The following is a 21235-nucleotide window of genomic DNA, read 5'->3' on the forward strand; positions in this document are numbered from 1 at the left end:
CTGTGTGGGGAGGAGAACAGTATCTCCAACTATGGACCCGTGGTTTGTCCAAGCAAATACAAGTGTCATGCTCAAAAGCAGTGAAATGCAAGTAACCATTTATTAGCCTAACAAACGCCTTGGGCTGGGCCAGCCGCCGCCGGCCCCAAATCCAGCCTGCCCTGTCCTGGCAAGCACAGCGCTTATGCCACCTCATGCAGCTCTCAGAGCAGCGACCCGCAGAATTGCCTGGAATGCTAGCCAAAGTCATAGGCTCTCAGCTCCACTCTGCACCCAGTGAATCAAAATCTCAGAAATCTGTTACCTTCGCGAGGCCCCGAGGTGACCTGGGTTTTTTGTCAGTTTGGGAAACGACTGCCCTAAGAAATATAGTCACCATAGCTGCTTTCTGCCTCCCCCTCACTTTTGCAGGAGGGCCTAGAACCAGGAAGCCAGGCTTCTCCTTTCCTTGTAGACCCTTCATGAGGTGAAGGGTGTCCTGCTTCACTCTGTATAGTTTTTCTTCCATTTTTGTTGAGATATAACTGACATATAGCACTGTATAAGTTTAAGGCGTACAGCCTGATGATTTGACTTACATACATCATGAAATGATTACCACAACAAATCTAGGGAACATCCATCATCACATATAAATAGTGCTTCACTCTATATTGTCAGACCTGAAATAATCTCCTGTCAGCTGATCGATGCCACTGGTAAAAAGCAGCTGCTGACTGAAATCCTTCCCTAAGCATTTCCAGGGTCTTCTTGTGACCCCTGGGAGTGGGTCTGGGCCTGGAACAGGCCCTAGGGAGTGTCAGAGAAGGTGAGGCCCTGGGCAGGTGAGACTCTGAGTGGGGAATTGTGTGTACATGGACTTGGGGGTATTCGTGTGTATTTTTGAGCGTGTGTGAGCGTCTGTAGGAAAACCAAGAGACCCAGAGCTTGAAGTTCCCAGCATCCTGTTGTTAGGGGGCTCAGCCTCTGCCCTGCCCCCAGCCTGTGTCCAAGCTGCTCTCTGAACACCCCTCACTGAGGACCATTGGCTCTGAGTGGTTCCAGGGGCTCTGGGTAAGGTGTGTGGGTGCTTGGTTATGGACTAAAGGGTCCACAAGTGGCTGCGAGTTGTGTGCTGGGACCCACTAGGGCTCAACAGAGACTGTCTGGTTGCTAATATGATCCTCCGCCCCTGCCAGGTCTTGGATTGTATGTCACAACTACCCCCCAACCCAAAGTCCTTATCTGACCACTGAATCAAGGTTGACCCAACCCCAGTCACCATTATGATGCCCTATTTTATTTTCTTATTAGCAATTATAGTCACCTGAAATCATCTTGACCATTTACTTGTTTAAGTTATGTCAGTGTAGCAAAGTCAGTGAAGAGCCAGACTGCCTGGATTCAAACCCCGGCTCTACCACATTGTAGCTGTGTGACCCTGGGCAAGTCACATACACTCTCTGTGCTTTAGTTGCCTTCTTGGTAAAATTGGAATAATAATAGTGCTCACCCCACAGGGTTGTCACGAGGGATAAATGAACGATACAAATAAGGCACTGAGGTTAGCACTGGCCTGCAGTACCTGCCATGCAGGCATTCATTCTTGCTGCTCTTGTGATTATTATGAAATTCTATCACTCACCTCTGCAGTCCCAGGGCCTAGAAAAGGACTGGGAACCACATGCACACTCAATAACTGTTGAATAGATAAATGAATGAACAAATGAATGACTGAATCTAAGTCCTCTCCCCAAATGTGTGTGACCCAACTCCCTTCTCTGGAGCTTGATTCAGCTCCAAGCTGGATCAAGGAGAAAAGCAGCCAAATTTATTTTGCAATACGGCTGTGGGCACAGCCTCCGTTCTCGGGTTACTGGGTTCAGTGGCTTTGTACCCCGCGAGCTACAGCCTCCTGCTGCCCTCTGCTGGTGTCTCTAAGACAGGGCCAGCAAACTCAGAGATCATATGGCGAGCCAGGTGAGAGGTGGGGTCCCGTGAGCCCCTTGTCTGCGACTTCAGATGATCCTGCTTTCCTCCCCTCCCCCTTTCCCCTGGTTGCTACACTCACTTGGAATGCCTTTCCCTAAAAGTCCCTACCCTGCTGAGCCAGATGTCCTTGCCCGCTGGGTGACCACACGTCTCTGGCACCCTGGACCCAGACAGCTTAAGACCATGCTCACAGTTACTTGGTCATTCTAGATCAATGCACTGAGGCTATGGGCTAAATTCCAGATAAGAGAAAAAACAGTGCCACTTTCCTCCTCCCTGACCAGGGAGCTGTAAACCACCTGGAGCCCGGAGGCAACAGGTGTCAAATCTGACCCCAGGCCACAAAGTAAAGGTTAAGGGAGGGCTGAGGAGAGATGCCAAATTCCCTTCATCCTTGCCCTGTTTAATTATGAGCAGTGCCTGAAAGGAGATGAATATATTGTTTTAAAGTTCTTTTAATCTTTTTCATGTTTGTGGTTATAGCACCTGTTTTATCTCTACTACTCTGCCTGTTGGTGTTTTGTCTTTTTGTTTTTTTAAATAGATTTATCAGGATACATTTTTCTAATTTGCCTTTTAAAACGTCTGGTTTCTGGGTTAATTTACCATTTCTTTCTTTTATTTTTTAAATATTTCATTAATTTCACTTTTATATTTATTCGTTTTGGCCTTTATTTTTTGTTGTTTTTAAAATTTGTTTTAAAAAGATGAACACTCAATTCAATTATTTTCAGCACACTTTTTTATGGTTTTTTAATTTTTAATAACAAAAGTAAAGTGTATTTTCCTCTGACTATAGCTTTAACTATAGCTCATAGATTTTGGATACTTATTACTGATTAATTTGAGTTTCTTTAATTACTACTAAGATTGTGCATTTTTTCATGTTTCCATACTATTGGCCATCAGTATTTCTTCTTTTATGAATTCCCTCTTCTCATTCTTACTTATCCCATTTTTTCTACTTAGATTTTAATTTTCTCATTGATTTATCTGTTATGTACTTTGCAAATAAATCAGACTTTTAATTTTGATTTTATGTTGTGTTTTACTTTTTGGCAGAGATGTTTTATATATATTTTTTGTGTAGATATATCAATATTTTATTTGGATTTTCTTCTCTGATAGTCTTAGCTCTTTTCCCTTCTAAGACTACATAAATCATTACTTATATTTTCTTCTGATTTTGATTTTTATATATAACTAAAAGAATCTGATTTCGTTTTTCTTCCAAATGCTTAACTTTTTAATTCAGCATTACTAATTGAACAATTCATTATTCTCCTACAATTGGGGTATTCTATTTCTATCTTTTATCATGCATATATAAGATATATATGTATATATATGTATATTTGGACCCGTTTTTGGAGTCTGTGGTTTTTTACATTGTTTTATCTAGTCCTGTGTCAGTAATACACTGTTGTAATTATGTTAGCTTTCTAAAACCCTTTAAAATAAAATGACCACATCCATTCTCCTTATGTTTTTAAATTAATGTTTATGACTGTTCTAGGATGTTTATTCTTTCATCAGAGCTTTGGAATCATTTGATGAAGTCCTCACAGCCTCAATCACTCTTTTTCTGGGGGATTGAATCTTTGGAGAATTCACATCCCTCTCATCCCTCTGGGGACCAGGCATCCCAGGCTTGCTCAAAAGCCACCACTGGTTTTCTTCCCTTTCCTGCCCTGGTCCATCTTTCTGGTCACAGGATGCGTTTGCTTGGCCTGAAGTTGTCATCTGACCTTTTGGCCCTGGCCTGGCCCCAGCCACTTACCCCTGAAATGAATGAAGCATTCAGGGAATTAATAAATGTGCAGAAAGTCTGGCAGTGAGGTCATGGTGCTATTTCCTCATATCAAAGAGCCTGGAAACATCTTGAAGGCACTTTCTTCAGGCCTACGAATAGATTTATAAGTAGGAATTAAGGATTTCATTCATTCAACTCTTCTACTTATTCACTTCATTCATTCTGTCTCCTTACTAAATAAATATGAAAAGTACCATTTTGCTCAGGCAGGGCCCTCTTGAGTCCTTCTGTGGCTCCACGTTGTTTCAGCCAGGCAGTCAGAGAGAGACTATACTGCTTAAGTAAATGGAGATCAAATATGTGAATATTCAGAATGTATCCAGTAAGGATGGGCTACACATGCTGCAGTAACAACCCCCAAACCCCAGTCAAAATCCAAGTGGATCTGGGTGATCCCCAAGGGCAGTTGTTTTCCATCCATTTACTCAGGTGTCCAGCATCCTGGATTGTCCAACCTTACAACCACCAACACTTCTGTGCTCACCAGGGCAGCAGAAAATTGGGCATTTCAGAAATGTGCACTTGCCCTCAAGTGCTCCCATCCAGAAGGAATACACGTCACAGGGTAATGCTTGCCTCCATAAGGCCTCTCTTATTGAAACAGTGAAAAACAATAAAATCTACCAAAAGATACCAGTTATTAGCTATACAGAGGCCTAATAGTCACAGGCAATTAGATTGAACAATAATGAGTGTCTTGGTCTCTGAGTATCTTGGTGCCTTCACAAGAAGATGGCTCTCCTCTATTCTCCTGGTTAAAAGGCTCTATAATCCATCCACTCATTCCCAATCTACCCCTTGAGCACCTTCACTGCCCGTTGCTGAAGCACAATTCTACAGCTGATCTCTAATGTTAAGGAAGTGCAGGGCTGTAGCATATGTGAGGGCATGACCAGCTGTTTCCATCTGTGTATCCAGTGCCTGGATAAGTATTTGGCATATAAATTAATATTTTATTTCTTCTGATTGGTACCTGGTATCTTTGCTCTACTATATAAAACACAAGTAACCCAAAAAGGTCCAGTACACCATTAAACTTGAATTAAGGACATCTGGAAGGTAATAGTGATTGAGAATGCTCTGAATGTAAGCAACTCAAACGCCAGTGATTTATTTATTTGTTTGTTTTTTAAAGTTAAGTATTTTTTAAATTAATTAATTTATATATTTTTTTGGCTGCGTTGGGTCTTCGCTGCTGCACGCGGGCTTTCTCTAGTTGTGGCGAGCGGGGCCTACTCTTCATTGTGGTGCGTGGGCTTCTCATTGCGGTGGCTTCTCTTGTTGCGGAGCACGGGCTCTAGGCATCTGGACTTCAGTAGTTGCGGTGCGTGGGCTCAGTAGTTGTGGCTCGCGGGCTCAGTTGTTCCACAGCACGTGGTATCTTCCCGGACCAGGGACTGAACCCGTGTCCCCTGCATTGTCAGGTGGATTCTTAATCACTGCGCCACCAGGGAAATCCCAATACCAGTGTTTTATGTCAGTGGAATTCAGAACAAAGATAGAATCCTAGAAAAGTAAACATCAGAGGGCTTCCCATAGGCTGTTCAGTATGGGATGTGGGCCCATCTGGTAACAGGAGGGTTGAGAACCAGGAGGCAACTTGAGAATATACTATAAAACAGGGACTTCCTTGTGTGGTTGTCCCCTCTCCAGGTATGGAAGGCTCCCAGCTTGCTCCCATGATGTCACCTGGCATTGTGAGTGTCATAACATCTCTTGAGAATAAGGGTCACACAGCTCTGGCTTCATTTGGCACCTAGGCTACCAAACTAGGGACATGGCTACTATGGTTGGGGGGGGGCTGACATTGTTTAAGATCTATGTGGACCTTTGCCCATGAATGATGGTGTAGGAGAGACCTCTGTGCTCAAGAATGGGTAAGGACCTGCATTTTCTGAAATACTTGCCTCGGTCCTCTGCTTTAATCGGGCTGTGTCTGCAGAACCCAAACGACCCTCCTTACTTATTCTCTGCGTTGGAAAGCAAACCAGACCCCCGTGGACCATGGTGCAGGTTGATCTGAAGCTTGTTCCTAGGGTTTGGGGTCTCAGCATTCCCGGCCTTCACCAACACAGGAGATTTTTTTTTCTTCCTATGGAGTCACATAGTTCTGCCACTCTTTCCTTCCCTCTTGTCAAGAAATAGGCTTGGCTTACATATTGGGATGAGTAGTGATCACCCATAGAGCATTGTCCAGACCACCATGACCTCGCAAGGATCCCAGTGGCCATATTGTACAATGTGGCTCCTCCCCCGCCCCCAGGGTGAGTTGATTGGATCAGAGGTGGGCATCTGAGACAAGCAGATGCATTTCTACATAGTTTTGAATTGCTATCAAGCAAGAGTTTCTGATCTCTGGGACACACGAGAGACCTGGACGCAGAGGAAGCCGGTGTGTAAAGGAGGGAAAGAGGTGAGGATGGGCAGAGAGAGGCAGAAGCCAGGGTGGTGGCACAGCGGTGCCTGTGCACCCCCAGTCCTTCGTAAGTCAATTCAGAATTCTCTGTTCTTTAAAAACACCCTCTCTTTGGCTTAACTAGATCCAACTGATTTTCTTATTTGCAATAAAAGCAGTCTGTTCCAGAGAGTTGTACTGGAGAGTTGTTTGCTCATTATTGTTTGTTTATATTGCAGAAGCTGCCAGGAATTGGGGATTTTTTCAAGTAACAGGGGAAAGATATGAACAGGGAGGCTGAGCTGCATGCTGTTGAGACGTGTGTGTGGCTTTTGTTTTCAGATGTGCTGTCCCATATATGAAGTGTGGCTGCAAGAGTGTTGGGAAGAGGGGTAGGGCTCGGGGGTCCCATTCAGAAAGGGCCAGAGAGGGCAGTCCTCCTGGTCCCTGGGAACAAAGGAAAGAGTGGTAGGTTTCCTGTCTGGGGGAAGGGTATTCGTTGCCCCCTCCCATGAGCCTATGGTTCATCCAGGTGTCATTCCAATTTCTTAAGCACAGACGTCATTTAAATCTTTCTTTGCAGCAGTGTGTCAATAAGATCAACTAAATATACAGAGGCCTTTGGCCTAAAAATTTACAGGCCAGAAGTATAAGCTCTGGGGTCCGATGGCCTTTTTCATGAGCGAGCTGTAGCACCGGTACTACCTGTGCAAGTTCCCTCCCTCTCTGTGTCTTAGTTTCCATGTCTGTAAAATGAGAATGGTTTGAGTAGATTATCTCTGAAGCAGAGTGGAGAAGAACATCCCCGGAACTGCCAGGCAGGAAGAGGTTTGGGGATGAATTTGAACATGGTTGGGCACCCTCTGTGCCTGAGATTTCAGAAGGGATTAGGGTTATGCAGATGGTATGTTCTCCCCTGAGCCAACCACAGTCACACTGTCATGGGTAGAGAGAGATCCTGGGCAGTCAAGGATGAGGGGAGTCTACTGGGTGTAAGGCCACTCAATCTGGCCAGAGAGGCAGGTGCCTCCCTGCCAGGTCATCCCTCTGTAACTGTGCAGCTTCCTAGGCTCAGGGCTTGAAGCAAGAGGCAGATACTGAGACCTCCCAGCCCCGGGGCTCCAGCTTGCATTGGCTGGAGGAGTCTGGGGTTCAGGGAGAGGTCTTGAACAGGGCTCTACGTGGGGGAGGCATCAATAGAAAGGATTTGAAACCATGGGAGAGAATGAGCCCAAGCCTGGAGCGAGAATAAGGAGAGAGGGGAACTGGAGCTGAGGCTCCCGTGCCCCTCTGTGGAGCAGTCCAGGAGAGGAGGAGGGATGAGACTGATGCAGAGCAGCCAGAAGGATAAGAAAATTGCAAGCAGAAGAGGAAAAGGGAAGGAGGAGGCAGTGATCAGCTGGGTCAAATGCGGCCGACGGCTGGAGGAGGTGGAGGGCTGAGGAGGAGATGCTGGATTTTGCAACAGGGAGTTCTTGGAGACCTCATTTTAGCCCTTGCCCTGGGAAAGCAGGCTGGCCCCCTTTTCCTCTGATAGGTCTTCCTGGTGTGAAGCCAGTTTCAGACTTTATTCTGAGGGAGGCGTTCCATAGCAGCCCTGCCTTCTGGCCTCACCCATGGCTCTGTGGAGAAGCCCTGGCCAGCAGAAGGTCACATTTTTTTTTTCTTTTTTATAAATTTATTTTATTTATTTATTTATTTTTGGCTGCGTTGCGTCTTCTTTGCTGTGTGCGGGCTTCTCATTGCGGTGACTTCTCTTGTTGCGGAGCAAGGGCTCTAGGCACGCGGGCTTCAGTAGTTGTGGCTCGCGGGCTCTAGAGCGCAGGCTCAGTAGTTGTGGCGCACGGGCTTAGTTGCTCCGCGGCACGTGGGATCTTCCCGGACCAAGGTTCGAACCCGTGTCCCCTGCATTGGCAGGCGGATTCTTGACCACTGCACCACCAGGGAAGCCCTGAGGATCACCTTTTTATTGGGACGTTGGCAGCACACAGCTCTGGGCAGTGCCCCACCCTCCCCGGGGGCTCAGAACTCGCAGATCACGAGGCGCTGTTCTCCGCAGGCCTTGTCGTTCCACTTGCCATTGGGAAAGATCTCCACACAGTTCTCTGCGCCTCTGTCGTTGTTGGGCTCCCCGGGGGCCCAGTTCGAATACACCAGGGGCTCCCCTGTGGGGTAGGTGAAACTGCCTTCCTTCTTGTCGTCGGTCATGCTCAGGAAAGCAGCCTTGTTCTGGTCTGTGACCAGCTGTCTCAAGGCCTCGTTCTCGGCTGCAGAGCGTGGGGAGGCCATCTGTCCCCCGGCCTGTGTGCATACCTGCTGTGCATCCTGAAAAGTTTTTTCAAAACCTCCCGTCTTGAAGATCTTCTCCCCGACACCCCGGCCACTGGGGAAGAGCTCCACTAGGGGAAGAGGAGAGTCAGGTTGGGGTGTGGCGGCACCTGGACCTTTGTGCTCCAACCAGAGCCCCCCAGCCTCCCAACCAGGGTACCAGGGCACCAGATAGGATGAAAGCAAGGCACTGATTCCAGAGCAGCCCTGGCTCCACGATGCGCCCTGTGAGTGGTGCTGTGGTCTCCAGTTACAGGTGAGGACCCTGGAACTCAGGGAGCTTACATAAGAGGCCCAAAGTCACACAACTGTCAAATGTATAGTGAGGATCACACCTTGCTGGATGTGACACTAAAGCTTAGACGTGCACTTTCTGTTCCTCCACATGTTGTATGCCAGAATTGGTTTTTCAATTACTGTGTAGATTGGAATGACTTTGGCCAGGGAAATGACACGGTGCAGCCCAGGGCAGTTCCTAAGAGTGTGGAAAACACCAGGCAGGGGGCTCGCTCTCACCCCTGCATGATGGCTGGGCATGTGGGGTTGTCAGAGGGGGGTCTGTGCTGTGTGAAGGGGTGAGGGGAAAGGAGAGGAGAGGGTGGGGCATCTGAGAGCAGCGACATGCTAATCTCTGCACTGGGGGCAGCCCAGTGTTGGCCTCTTGATATGCTTACGGGTGATGCCCCAGCCAGTCAGCCTCCCTGGACCGCTGGGCAGGGGATGAAGGCATCTGAGAGGTGTGTGTGGGAGTGGGGGGCAGGAGTCGGATCGGCGCTGGAGAGACCCCTGTTTGGGAGTCAGAAGGCCACGTGTTCAGCCCCAACCTGACAATGACGGTCCAGGTGGGCAAGGGAAAGTCACTTCCCTTTTCAGAGTTTCCCATTCCTTATTTCTAAAGTAGGTGTACACTACATAAAAGCATCACCTGTGTGACAAGTATCTCTTATTACTCCATCCTATCCCCATCCCTTTGACTTCTAGGCTCATGCATGGAAAGCTTCAGGGCTCCTAAGAGGGCTCACTGGACCGGGTAGGAACCCAGACTACACCCTGACCCACTGCCCTTCTCCTCTGAGTAGTTTCAACAAGGACTCAGGGGCCAGATTCTCCAAGGGGTCAGGATGGCACCCAGAGCAGCCCTGGACAATGTCAGTGCAAGTTCATGTGCCATAATTGGGTTTATGTCCCATGCATCTGCGTGGGTATGCATGTGTATGCGTGAATACGTCCATATATCCATCTGAAGGTACGCAGGTGGACTTAAGGTCCATCTGGATGGGTGTGCATATTTGTGTGTGCATACGTGTGCATGTGTGCTCATGTATGTAGATGGTGTGGAGTGAGCGATGGTGTTTAAGTACCCACACATGTGGCCAGTGCATATGCCCATGTTCTCCTTTGTTTGCATCTGTGTGCATACTAGCAAGTGAATGGGTATGCAAATATGTTTGTGGAAGGAGGAAGACATCAAATGCTGGAAGCTCATCCTTACTACTTAGGTACTTAGTTGGCTTGAGTCCTTAGGAGCCAACCCTATATCTCACCCCATTATGCTCTACTCCTTCAGAAAACTCTTCTTTTTTTGGATCATGAGGTTTGGTGAAGGATGTGGACTCAAAGCTGATGTCAGGGAGAGCAGAGAAGGGGGAGGGGCAGTTGGGGACTGAGGCAGAGAGTCCCAAAGGCACCGGGCACTCAGGTGCGCACTCCAGGAGGCCTCTGCCTCCTTAGGATTCCAGGCTTAGGGAAGAATCTCTGCTTTAAACACCCAAGGAGATGCAGGGAGAGTCCAGCACTGGCCAGAGACTGGAGGCAGCCTGCCCCTGCCAGACCCAGGGGCATCTTTAGGGTGAGATACTCGGTGGCTGCACAGCAAGGTTGGGCCCCCACCAGACTTGAACCCCATGAGCGGCATCCCAGCCCCTGCTCACAGGACTATGTCTGGATTCTCTGCTGCCTGGGCTGTGCAGCTGCATCTCTGGGTACTTGCATACCGGGCTCCACAGAGGGAAGAAATGCATCGTGGGTTGGGTGTCCCCTTGTCTATCATAGGGACCTGCCCAGGGTAGGCAGGGGTGAAGGTCTGCTGCACTGGTGATAAGGATTGCATCCTCCTCCTTGTCCCTTGCATCTACTTGCAGCTCCTGGAGCACGTGGCTGCACTGCTGTGTCCCAGCCCATCCTTAGCCCCACTCCCTGCCCCAGTTCCAGGTCCAGTCCTAAACATGGTTCCAGCCAAGTTCAATTTTAGACCCAAGCCCAGCCAACTCCAAGCCAAGACCCAGACCTAGTATGAGGCCCACCCTTGGTGTCTGGCTCAGGTTCAGGTCCAGGAACTCACCTTTCTTATACTGAGAGAAAGCATTCTGGAGGCGTTGTAGCTGTCCCTGTAAGGTCTCCACCTGCTGCCGGAGAGCAGTGATGTCTGCAAGGCAGAGAGGCCGAGTGAAGACAGGTCCAGCACAGCCTGGGATCAGCTCAGAGCCCGGGCCTCAAGGGAAGGGTGCTCAGTTGCAGACGCATATTGGGGGTGGGGGTAAGGAACTGGGACGGACCCCTAGGAAGCCCACATCTGCTGACATAGGTGGCCTCTGCTGCCCACAGGATTTCCTGTGGTTCTGCTATGAACACTATCCCCTAAGCAGGTCCCTGCACCACACCGACACTGAACCAGGTGGCACTGTAATTCCAAATTCTAGGAACCTGATAACACTTCCTTTTGCGGGGTGGGAGTAGAGGAATACACGTAGCTCGAGACCTTCCCATCCACTGGGTTATTTGAAGTTCAAAGCTATCTGATGAATTGGGGAGGGAGGTGTGCTCGTCCCAAAGATCAGATGGAAAAACTGCTCAGGTTGCCCTCCAGCGAGTCATAGAGGCTAAGACCAGCGTCCACTTTGACTTCCAGCCCCCCACCTGTAACTAAGGGGGACGCCTGAGAGGAGGGCCTGGGAGGGCCTCCTCCCACCCTCCGTCCCCACCTGCGCCCCATTGGGGGCCCCCAGAGCTTCCTTACCTGGGAGTCCACTCTCTCCCTTTGCTCCTCTTTCTCCAGGAGCACCTCTGTCCCCCTTCAGTCCTGGGGGGCCCCTGGCACCTGCAGGTCCCTGTGGACCCATGGCTCCAGAAGGCCCTGGGATCAGAGAAGAGTTGGGTGAGTTCTGAACACATTTTCTAGCATTTTCACCTCCCCCAGTACATGGACTATCTTATCGCCCAGCTATACGCCCTCCCCATATACATATGTCCCTCTGTGCCCTGAACCCAGCCTTGCATCCTCTCTGTATACTGACTGTCCCTGTCACCCAACAACCAACCTTCCCTGTACATAGATGGTCCCTGCTACTCGCCCTACCCTCTCCCTAGAGACAGACAGTTCCCAGAGCCCAACACTGGCTGTCGCCCTGGAGTGCTAGCTCTGACCTGGCGGGTGGTGATGGTGGGTACAGGGGAACAGGAGCTCAGCCCAGCTTCCGTCGCTCACCTGCTGCCCCAGCACTTCCAGGGGCTCCGCGTTCACCGGGGGCACCTCTCTCTCCTTTAAGACCTGCGGGGCCTCTTGTCCCTGGGGAGCCCTGCATGCCTGTGGCACCCACTTCTCCTGAGGAAGGAACAAATTGGCACGAACACGGCTGAGAGCGTGCTCAGCACTTATCATTGCCTGAGAAGCGGAGCTTTTCACCCACAGCTCCAGGTGAGAGAAGGAACTGGGAGACGGTGCTCCTTACTGCCTGGCCTCCTCTGGGGAGGGTATCGGGGAAATACGGTCAGTGTGGGAATCTGGGGGGAGAGGCCCTGGCGAGGCCTACCCGGTGCAGATGGTCCGGGCTTTTCCAGGCACTGTGCGCATGCTTTAGGCCCCATCACAGACTGCCACGCCTCCTTCCCACACCCGTCACACACCAGCCACCTACCACTGGGTCCAGTCTCGCCTTTGGGGCCTGGTGCACCTGCAGGTCCTATGTTCCCCTGCCTGCCTGAGGGACCTTCTCTTCCAGCTGGACCAGGCATACCTCGAGGTCCTGGAGGCCCTGGGGAAAAGGACCAGCCCAGTTAGTGACACTGAATCTCCTTGGAAGTGGGAGTGCATAAAAGATGAGGGCAGTAATAGAAGTCTGAGAGGCAGCATCCTCTTAAAGGTGTCACCCCACAGCAGCTCCAGTCTTCCCTGAAATAACCCAGTGCCACCTTGAAAACAACCTTCTGCCTCCTTCCTGGGGTAGAATCTGTGCATGCCTACTGGCATGTCCTAGCGACAGCACACCACCTGCAGACCTCTGCATTCCATGCCCAGCTGCTCACCAGGTGGTCCAGTGTCTCCCTTTGGCCCGGGTTCTCCAGCAGAGCCATTGTCCCCTTTGGGCCCAACTGGGCCAGCTGGTCCAGGCATCCCTGGTCCTCCTACAGGTCCTGGTAAACCTGTGGCAGCAGAAGAAATGGGCATAAACCTGGCCCCAGGCCCCAGAGGAGCCAGATGGCGTTCCTTCAGGGTTCTATAAGGTGTAGACACTTCACCTCGACAAGACCCGGTCCAATGGTGATCCAGGAAATGGGTGTCCACATCCCCATTTTACAGGTGAAGAAACAGGCTTGCCAGAGTTGGAGGCAGATCAAACCAAGACCTGCCTGACTTTCCATACAATGCACCTTCCCCTGCCCCAAGGCCACAGTATTTATAGCAGGCAAGTCTGTCAGCTTTTGCCCTTGATCATGGACTCCTTGCCCTCCCCCTTCCCAGAACCAAAGTTTATATCAGAAATGGCACCTGATGCTAATCACCAGAGAAATATAAATCAAAACCACATTGAGCTGTCACCTCACACTTGTGAGAATGGCTATTATCAAAAAGACAGCAAATAACAGGTGTTGGAGGATGTGGAGAAAAGGGAACCTTTGTGCACTGTTGGTGGGAATGTAAACTGGTACAGCCACTATGGAGAACAGTATGGAAGTTCCTTAAAAAATTAAAAATAGAACTACCATGCAGTCCAGCAATTCCACTTCTGAGTATTTAACCAAAGAAAATGAAAACACTAACGCAAAAAGATTTATGTGCCCCCAAGTTCATTGCAGCATTGTTTATAGTAGCCAAGACCTGGAGGTGGCCTAGAGCCTAAGTATCCATGGATAGATGAATGGATGGAGAAAATGCAAGGCGTATATACAATGGAACATTATTCAGCTGTAAAAAGGAATGAAATCTTGCCATTTGCAACAACGTGGGTGAACCTTGAGGGCATTATGCTAAGTGAAATAGGTCAGACAGAGAAAGGTACCATATGATCTCACTTATATGTAGAATCTAAAAAACAAATGACAAAACAGCGTGCTCATAGATACGGAGGACAGATTGGTGGTTGCTAGAGGTGGGGTTGGGGAGTGAGCAGAACGGGTGAAAGTGGTCAAAAGGTACAAATTTCCAGTTATAAAATAAATGAGTCCTAGGAATGTAATGTACAGCGAGGTTACTATAATAAATAATACTGTGTTGCATGCTTGAAAGTTGTTAAGGGCGTAGATCATAAAAGTTCTCATCACGCACACAAAAAATTGTAGCTATGTGTGTTGATGGATTTTGATAAGCCTTGTGGTCATCATCATTTCACAATATATACAAATATAAAATCATTATGTTGTTCACCTGAAAGTAATATAATATTACATATCAATTATATTGTAATAAAAAGAAGAGAAAAAGCTATGTAACATGCTCTTAAAGCTATAGAAATTAGACCAAATTATTATGCATCATTAAGTGATAAAAGTACGCTATAAACACTCTATTTAATACGATTCTGTTTCCTAAATATGTCCATGAATGTGTAGGGCGTGTGCACACGTAAAACACATTGGAAAAACCACAAGAACAGCACATACAAAAGTGTTAACAGTTGCTGTTTCTAAGTGGTGCAATTAAGGCATTTTTAATTTTCTTCCTTTTATCTTTAGTGACCACATATTATTATTATTTTTTACACATATTATTTTTTATTGGAAAAATGACCAAACATTTTAAACTTGTTACCTCAAGAAAGACTGCCTAAGTCTGAAATTATATGAGCTCTACCTCGATTTAAGAATTTTACACTCAATTCTGTGAGTTTGGTTATTTTTTCATTGAGATGAAATTCATATAATATAAAATTAACCTTTTTTTTTTGGCTGCGCGCGCAGCTTGCGGGATCTCAGTTCCCCGACCAGGGATCGAACCTGGGGCCCGGCAGTGAGAGGGCTGAGTCCCAACCGCTGGACCGCCAGGGAATTCCCTAAAATTAACCTTTTTAAATTTTACAAGTCAGTGGCGTTTAGCACATTCACGACGTTGTGCAAATACCACCTCCATTTAGTTCAAAAATATTTCATCAACCCCAAAGAAAACCTCATATCCGTTAATCACTCTGTCCCTGCTTCTTCCCAGGCCCGGCTATCGCTATTCTGCTTCTGTCTCTATTACCTATTCTGGATATTTTATGTAAATACATACAGTATATGAGCTTTTGTGTCTGGCTTTTTTAACTCGGAGTGACGTTCTTGAGGCTCATCCAATTCGTAGCACGTCTCAGCACTTCATTCCTTTGTGTGGCTGAGCAAATGTTCTAGTGTATGAACATAACACGTTTTGTTTATCCATTCACCACGGATAAACGTTGATGGACACATGGGTTGTTTCCATCCTCTGGCTGTTGTGAATAAAGCATTCATGTGCAAAAAGACAAGAGAAGGAATGACACCTGTCAGGTGCTGCTAACTTACTCATTCACTTATTTGTTCATTTCCTCATTGTTTCATTTATTTGTTCGCTGGGAAACGAACAATGGAACATAACTTTCTGCTTAGCACTGAGCAGGATGTAAATGTTAGCACCAGGTCCTGGTCTGCAAGGGATTTGTCACTGAATTTTAAACTGTGAGGCATGGGTAACGAGCGAGGAAGACAGTTTATGAGATGTCCCTCGTCCCATCCCAGCACCTCCGACCCCAGCACACACACATAGTCGGAGGAAACAGGACTCTAAGGCTGAAGAGGATTTAGAGAGACTTGGAGAAGAGAGGCGACATTTCAGATTTGGAAACCGTGCTCCAGGGTAAGAAAGGCCAGGGCCTGCCTGGGCCAAGCATGTGCTGGTGGTGGGAGACTGTGCATTTGATGGGTGGCTGAGAGCTTCTGTGCTGGGCATTGTGTTCTGGTTTTAGTTGCAATCCTCACTGGGCGTGAAATGGAAGCAGAGAGGATGGGCCCCGCATCCCAATCCCACAGTGCGCCGTGCTCAGGCAGAGACATCCTGGCCCCAGGCCAAGCCTCTCTTGGGCTCCCCACTGGCCGGGGTGGCAGCAGGTACATGGGAAAAAAGCCACTCCTTAGAGGGGAGCGTTAGAGGTTGCCTATCCTTGTGCACAAACTGTGGAGGCCATGAGAGCACCCTTTTCAGCAGCAAGCACCATGCCTCCCAAAGCACTCATTTTGCATCCTAGCATCCCACGAAGTCCTAGCCCTGTACCTTACTGCCACCCGAAGTGAAGCTTTATGCACCAGTGATTTGGCCAGTCTTAACTGTATTAAAATTCCTCCTCTCTTGGCAATTTACATTCATTTATTCCACAAGTAGTCACTGAGCTTCTACTAGGTACAAGGCACTGTCCTAAATGCTGGGATTATATTAGTGGAAAAAAACAGACAAAAACCAAATCCCTTTCTCATGGAACTTAAACTCAACTGCATAGAAATAGATCATCAGAATTAAAATGTACAACATATGATGATTTATCAGATCAGAATAAGGGCCACAGAGGAAAAACAAAGCACAGAGTATTGGTGGGGCTGTGCAGTGTTCTCTCTCCAATAGGAGGGCCAGAGAAGGACTCTGTCTGTGACTAAAGCCATGAAGGAGGTGAGGAGTGAGCCATGGGGATGTGTATGGAAAGAGCAAGGCCCTGAGGAGGCAGGGGGCCAAGCGTGCTTAGGGACCAGTGACAATCCAGTGTGGTCAGAGCCCAGGGAGTGTGGGAGGAGTGGAAGGAAGTGAGATCAGAGATATCAGCAGGGGTGGAGGGTGGCCTTGGGGACTGCTGTGGGGTGTGAGGTTTTACTCCAAGGGAGATGTGCGCCCCTGGAGGGACTCTCTCACTGAATCCTTTCGGGCGGGGGTCTTGGAGGTGCTGAGGAATGAGGGAATTGTCCTTGGAAATTCAGCTCCCCAAGCAGGGTCCAGGTCTTATTGGCCCTGCATGAAACGTCTGGAGCATCACCAAGTGACCCAGCTCCACCCTCTACCTCTGCCCAAGGGTCTCTCCTCTCAGGCCCATCTTGTCCTTTACAGCAGGTTCTTGGGACCACATGCATCAGAATCTTGTCACCAGTGCAGACTCTGGCCCCATCCAGACCTACTGGGTCAGGATTCTGAGGATGCTCTGATCTCCAGGAAATCCTCAGACCCATAACAGTTGAATAACTAAAGTGCCTGGAACTGAGGAGCCAGAGTGGAGCCTGGTCCTTGGTCCAGCTGTGCAGTGTTCTCTCTCCAAGCACCGACCCAAGGCCAGGCTTGGAACGCACAAGAAGGGGAGGGCTCAGCCACATCCGTGCTGCTCAGAGGGCCACTGTAGGAAAGTCTCCCTACCCCACACCCTGCCCCGGGATTCAATTCAGGGCCCCACTGGGAGCTACAGAGAGCTGGCACCTTGAATACCACCGTTCTCCTGAGTTCACTTCCAGACAACCTTCTCCAAGCCCCAGCCCAGTTATGTTGGGAACTACTTTCTGTCTGTTAAGGACAGACCAATAATTGTCCCTTATCCTACAAAGCCTGGGGATGTTACCTCTTCTCTCCAGCTTAAATGTTGTTCATTTTCTTCCTCCCCAACCAAAATGCAAACTCCAGAAAGATAAAGACCTCAGTTGATGCCTGCATAGCCCTGGCCTAGCGCCATGGTGGTCCCCTTGTTCTTGTTGCTGGTTCATTGAATTCTCACTTCTTGCCAGTAAGACCCAGATCCTCCCCTGTGGGGCAGTGTTTCTCGGACAATTCCCTTAATAATCAGTACCTTTGGAAACCTCAGGAGAATTCACCTGATTGGTTCAGCAAGAAGATGCAATTTTATCCTGAAGACTCAACAGGAAAATGAAGCCTTGGCTCAATTATTTGTCACTGTATGGTAGATATTATTCCCATCTACAGATGAGCAAACTGAGACTCAGAGACACTGAGTGGCTTGTCTCCGGGGATCCCTGCTGTGGAGCTGGAGCTAGCAGTCAAGCACAGATGTGTCTGATGCAGAAGCCCATGTCGTTTTCATCTTCCAGGTTGGGTTTCACATAGCAACTTTGTGTCACAATTTTCCTACCTATCAAATGAGATTAATACATCCCTTGTAAGACTTTTGGTGGGATTAAATAAACCACTCAAGTGAACACCCAAGCACCGGGCTGAACAAAGAAATGTCAGCTGCCTTTCCTTCTCTCCTCTCTCCATAATGTATTTAGGGAAAATCCTTTTGACCGGGCCTGAGTATGTGGCCACAGAGCCTCATCCTTTCCCACCCCTCATGGAGTACAGTTTAATTACATATTAAAAATATTTAACATCCTGCAGAGGCACCATTTAATCAGAACGAACAACAGTTAAGTTCTGGAGCAGGGTTCTAGGGGACCCCAAATACCATCATTTACTCACTGTTTGCTCATTCTTGGGGTGGGTGGAGTCAAGATCCTAGGGGAGGAATCAGGGCAGCTGCTGATGGAGTTGGGGGCTCCAGGCAGCCCGTCTTCGCCAACCAGTAAGGCTGTGTTTTAAGTGGGCTGAATATCTGGGGGAAACCCACCCATGCGGGATGAAGAAGACCATCTCCAAGGTTTACACAGCAGAAAATCCAGAGTTTCTGGGTTGGTTACAATTCCAATGCCCACCCCTTCCCACCAGGACAAGCCCATGGTCCCAGCTCTACCTGGATCCCCCTTCTCGCCCTGGGGGCCTTCTTTCCCATCTTGTCCATCACGACCAGGCAGGCCATTCTCTGGGGTGCTACACACGACCAGCGTGCAGGCGTTGGCCAGTGTTTTCTGGGAATAGGTCTTCACTTCTGCCCCCAGAGACCTTGGGGGCCGTGAGAGCAGGATCAGCACGGAGAGAGGGAGGAGAAGCATGTCCTAGGCAGAGGAACAGAAAGAAAGGGGACACGCTCTTGGTGCGAGGATGTGGATTAGGGCTTGGCCTAGCTCCTGGAGGTGAGGAGAAGCACTTCCTCCACCTCCTCTCCTCTCCTCTGCTCTGGGGCCAAGAGCAGCAGGGCTCTGAAAGCAGTTTAGGGACAAGGTGGGCATAAGGTCTGGCCTGAGAGGGCATGAGTTGACCAGCTGGACTTCTGGGGTGACCACAGAGGTGACCAGCAGCACGAACCTATTCTTAGATGCTCTGTGTCATCCCTTCTTGTGCCTCCCCTTGGGCACTGCCATGGGCACTGTGGCAAGGATGTAGAATTCCTCACTGAGGCCATCTGTCACATCAGGAAGGACTCACTGAGAGCTCTCGGGTGGGACCCTTCCCATCTCTAGACTTCCTTCTCCCTTTCTGTACCAGTAAGTTGGTTGACTTAATTCCGACAAGGCAAACTCGTTTCCTCTCACTTGCTGCCTTGGATGGACTAGTACAGGTGGTCTCAAGTGCTGCCTGAGAAAAAGCCAGAGTCCTGAGCACTGGATGGGTGCATGACTGCATGTTTGCCAGGTGATTTGCCATTCCCGGGCTCCATGAGGAAAGTCCCTGGGACACCTAGAGTCCTGTCCAGGCCTCCTGAGAGGACTTGGAACAGGGACCTCATGGAGGAAGGGGACGTGTGAGACGGGCACAGTCAGGGGAAGGCTAGTCTGGGGGAGGAAAGAGCAGATGTCCAAGAGCGCATCCGGTTACCATCGGAAAGGGACTCAGGAACTAAATGAGGTCAGGGTGGGTGCAGGACCTGGCTCACTCCCAATATTGGGCTTCTTTCCTCTCTCAGAGAGAAACTGTAAAGTTACGAGCATGGAAAGGGCTCATGGGAGTTGCAGAGGCTGAGAACAAAGCCCGAAGACCTGTGCAAAGGACAGGGGGTCACCAGGCAGGCTGAGGTAGTGGGAGGGGAGAGGCTTCCTGGCCAGAGAAGTGCCCCCTTCCGAGAGGAAGATGAATTGCATTTTCCACAGGGGCTTCCAGACAATGGCGTCTGAGGTCTGGTTGGATGTCACATCCAACTCATCCACCCTCTCCCAGCCCAGGAAACACATCTCCTACCGAGCAAAGGGAGAAAAATGAAGAGCGCTCCCTAGTACTCCATTGTGCTCTCACCTCCAACAGCTACCCTGCGAGACGGCAGCAGCTACACAGACCTGCCTTCCTCAACACCGCTAGGGTAAACCACCCAGACAGGCAGGGAGATATTCACCAGACATTGGGAAAACAGAATGAGAGGCAAGGACAGAGACACTCACAGTTGCTTCCTCTAGGGCTCCAGAATCTCCAGGCAAATTAGAGTTTGGCACTGGCAGGCACTGGCTATTTATACACGCCCTGTAACATAAGCCTCCCAGCCCTGGTTTCCTGAGAACTCTCATCAAGAAGTAGGGCAATTTCCTTCCTTGTTGACTCACTCAATTTCACCCCACCTGCGTCTGGACACCTGCCACTGATGTTCATAAAACCACACACACATCACCTTAGAGTTCATAGAGCACCCTCAGCCCACGATTTCATCTGCACCTCACTGCAGCCCTGTGAGTTAAGGGGCAGCATCAGTGTCTGTATTTCACAGATGTCCAGGAATCCAAGGTCTAGAGAAGACCAGCAAGTTGCACAATGACCTCCACCTCTTGCAAAAGCAGCTTGCATCTGCAGAGTCCAAGAGCCAGCACCTGCTGTGCCCACTTCTCTTCCTCCTTCATATCCACATTACAGCTCAGATATTAGGAAAGAGGTGGGAGCTCCTTGGCATATCTGAGCAGGGGTGGGGCAGGTGGAAGGGCTGCCAAGGCCTGTGGGAGCCAGTGGCTAGGAGAGCTGCCACCCGGCAGGGGTCACTCTTTTGCTTCCTGCTCTAGATGTAGGACAGCCTCCCACTTGCCTTTTATGGGATGGCCTTCCCTTAACTTGCTTGCCCGAATCTCTCCACCTTTTTAGCCAGTGTTTGTCCATTACATGGCTCTAGTGGCCAGTTTGGATCCCTGAGCTGCTGATATACTGTTGTAACCATCCCCAAGGAAACTCTAACTTCCAGTGACTGTGGGGCAGTTGCTGGCATCTCTGCTTGCTTTTAGATCCCTGTGACTTTATCTCTTCCATCAATCCTTCGCCTAGGTCTACACACCAGCAACCCCAGGTCTCCAATCCTCTCCTTTGGCCACCCCACTGGAGGTGCTGACTTGCTCCTGGGTTTTGATGATCCTTGTATATTGTGGAATCTATAATGCCAGCTTTCCTCAGTTGGTAGGGAAAGGTCTTCTCTTTTCCATACTGCAATTTTTTGAAGGAGGATCCCATAGTAGAGAACCTGGGCCCCTAATGCTGGAGCTCTTCCATTATTAACACACAGCCCTCTCTATTCTAGGATGTTCATGTGCCCTCTAGAGATGTAGGTCAGCATGGAGGTTGAACTGAACACTTGCTCTCCTCTCCCCACAAAGCCTAATTGTCAAGTCTTATCCCGGTGGCTAGACAAACTCTCCTTATTTATGGTGACTTTTATTTCAGGAGTCCTATACTT

General features: G+C 49.0%; 1 protein-coding gene across 1 annotated transcript; it reads right to left on the reverse strand.

The window, feature by feature from the left end:
- Window positions 1–8201: 8201 nt before the first annotated feature.
- On the reverse strand, window positions 8202–18647 carry SFTPD (surfactant protein D). Its single transcript, XM_061197012.1, has 7 exons — window positions 18449–18647; window positions 12810–12926; window positions 12422–12538; window positions 11992–12108; window positions 11524–11640; window positions 10849–10932; window positions 8202–8578 (listed from the first exon to the last, which is right to left on the reverse strand). Exons 1-7 carry the CDS (start codon window positions 18645–18647, stop codon window positions 8202–8204), a joined length of 1128 nt encoding a protein of 375 aa, XP_061052995.1.
- Between the last annotated feature and the right edge of the window lie 2588 nt (window positions 18648–21235).

The sequence above is a fragment of the Eubalaena glacialis genome, chromosome 1 (genome assembly GCF_028564815.1).
Source record: "Eubalaena glacialis isolate mEubGla1 chromosome 1, mEubGla1.1.hap2.+ XY, whole genome shotgun sequence".
NCBI classification, from domain to species: domain Eukaryota; kingdom Metazoa; phylum Chordata; class Mammalia; order Artiodactyla; family Balaenidae; genus Eubalaena; species Eubalaena glacialis.

What these genes read in the sequence shown, in the direction of transcription:
- SFTPD (XM_061197012.1), bottom strand. Translation starts at nt 18,647, where the DNA reads ATGCTTCTCCTCCCTCTCTCCGTGCTGATCCTGCTCTCACGGCCCCCA. An exon ending in GGGCGAGAAGGGGGATCCAG is followed by an intron (nt 12,927 to 18,448) that starts GTAGAGCTGGGA and finishes CTGCTGCCACAG; the next exon opens with GTTTACCAGGACCTGTAGGA. An exon ending in GGGAGAGAGTGGACTCCCAG is followed by an intron (nt 10,933 to 11,523) that starts GTAAGGAAGCTC and finishes TCTGCCTTGCAG; the next exon opens with ACATCACTGCTCTCCGGCAG.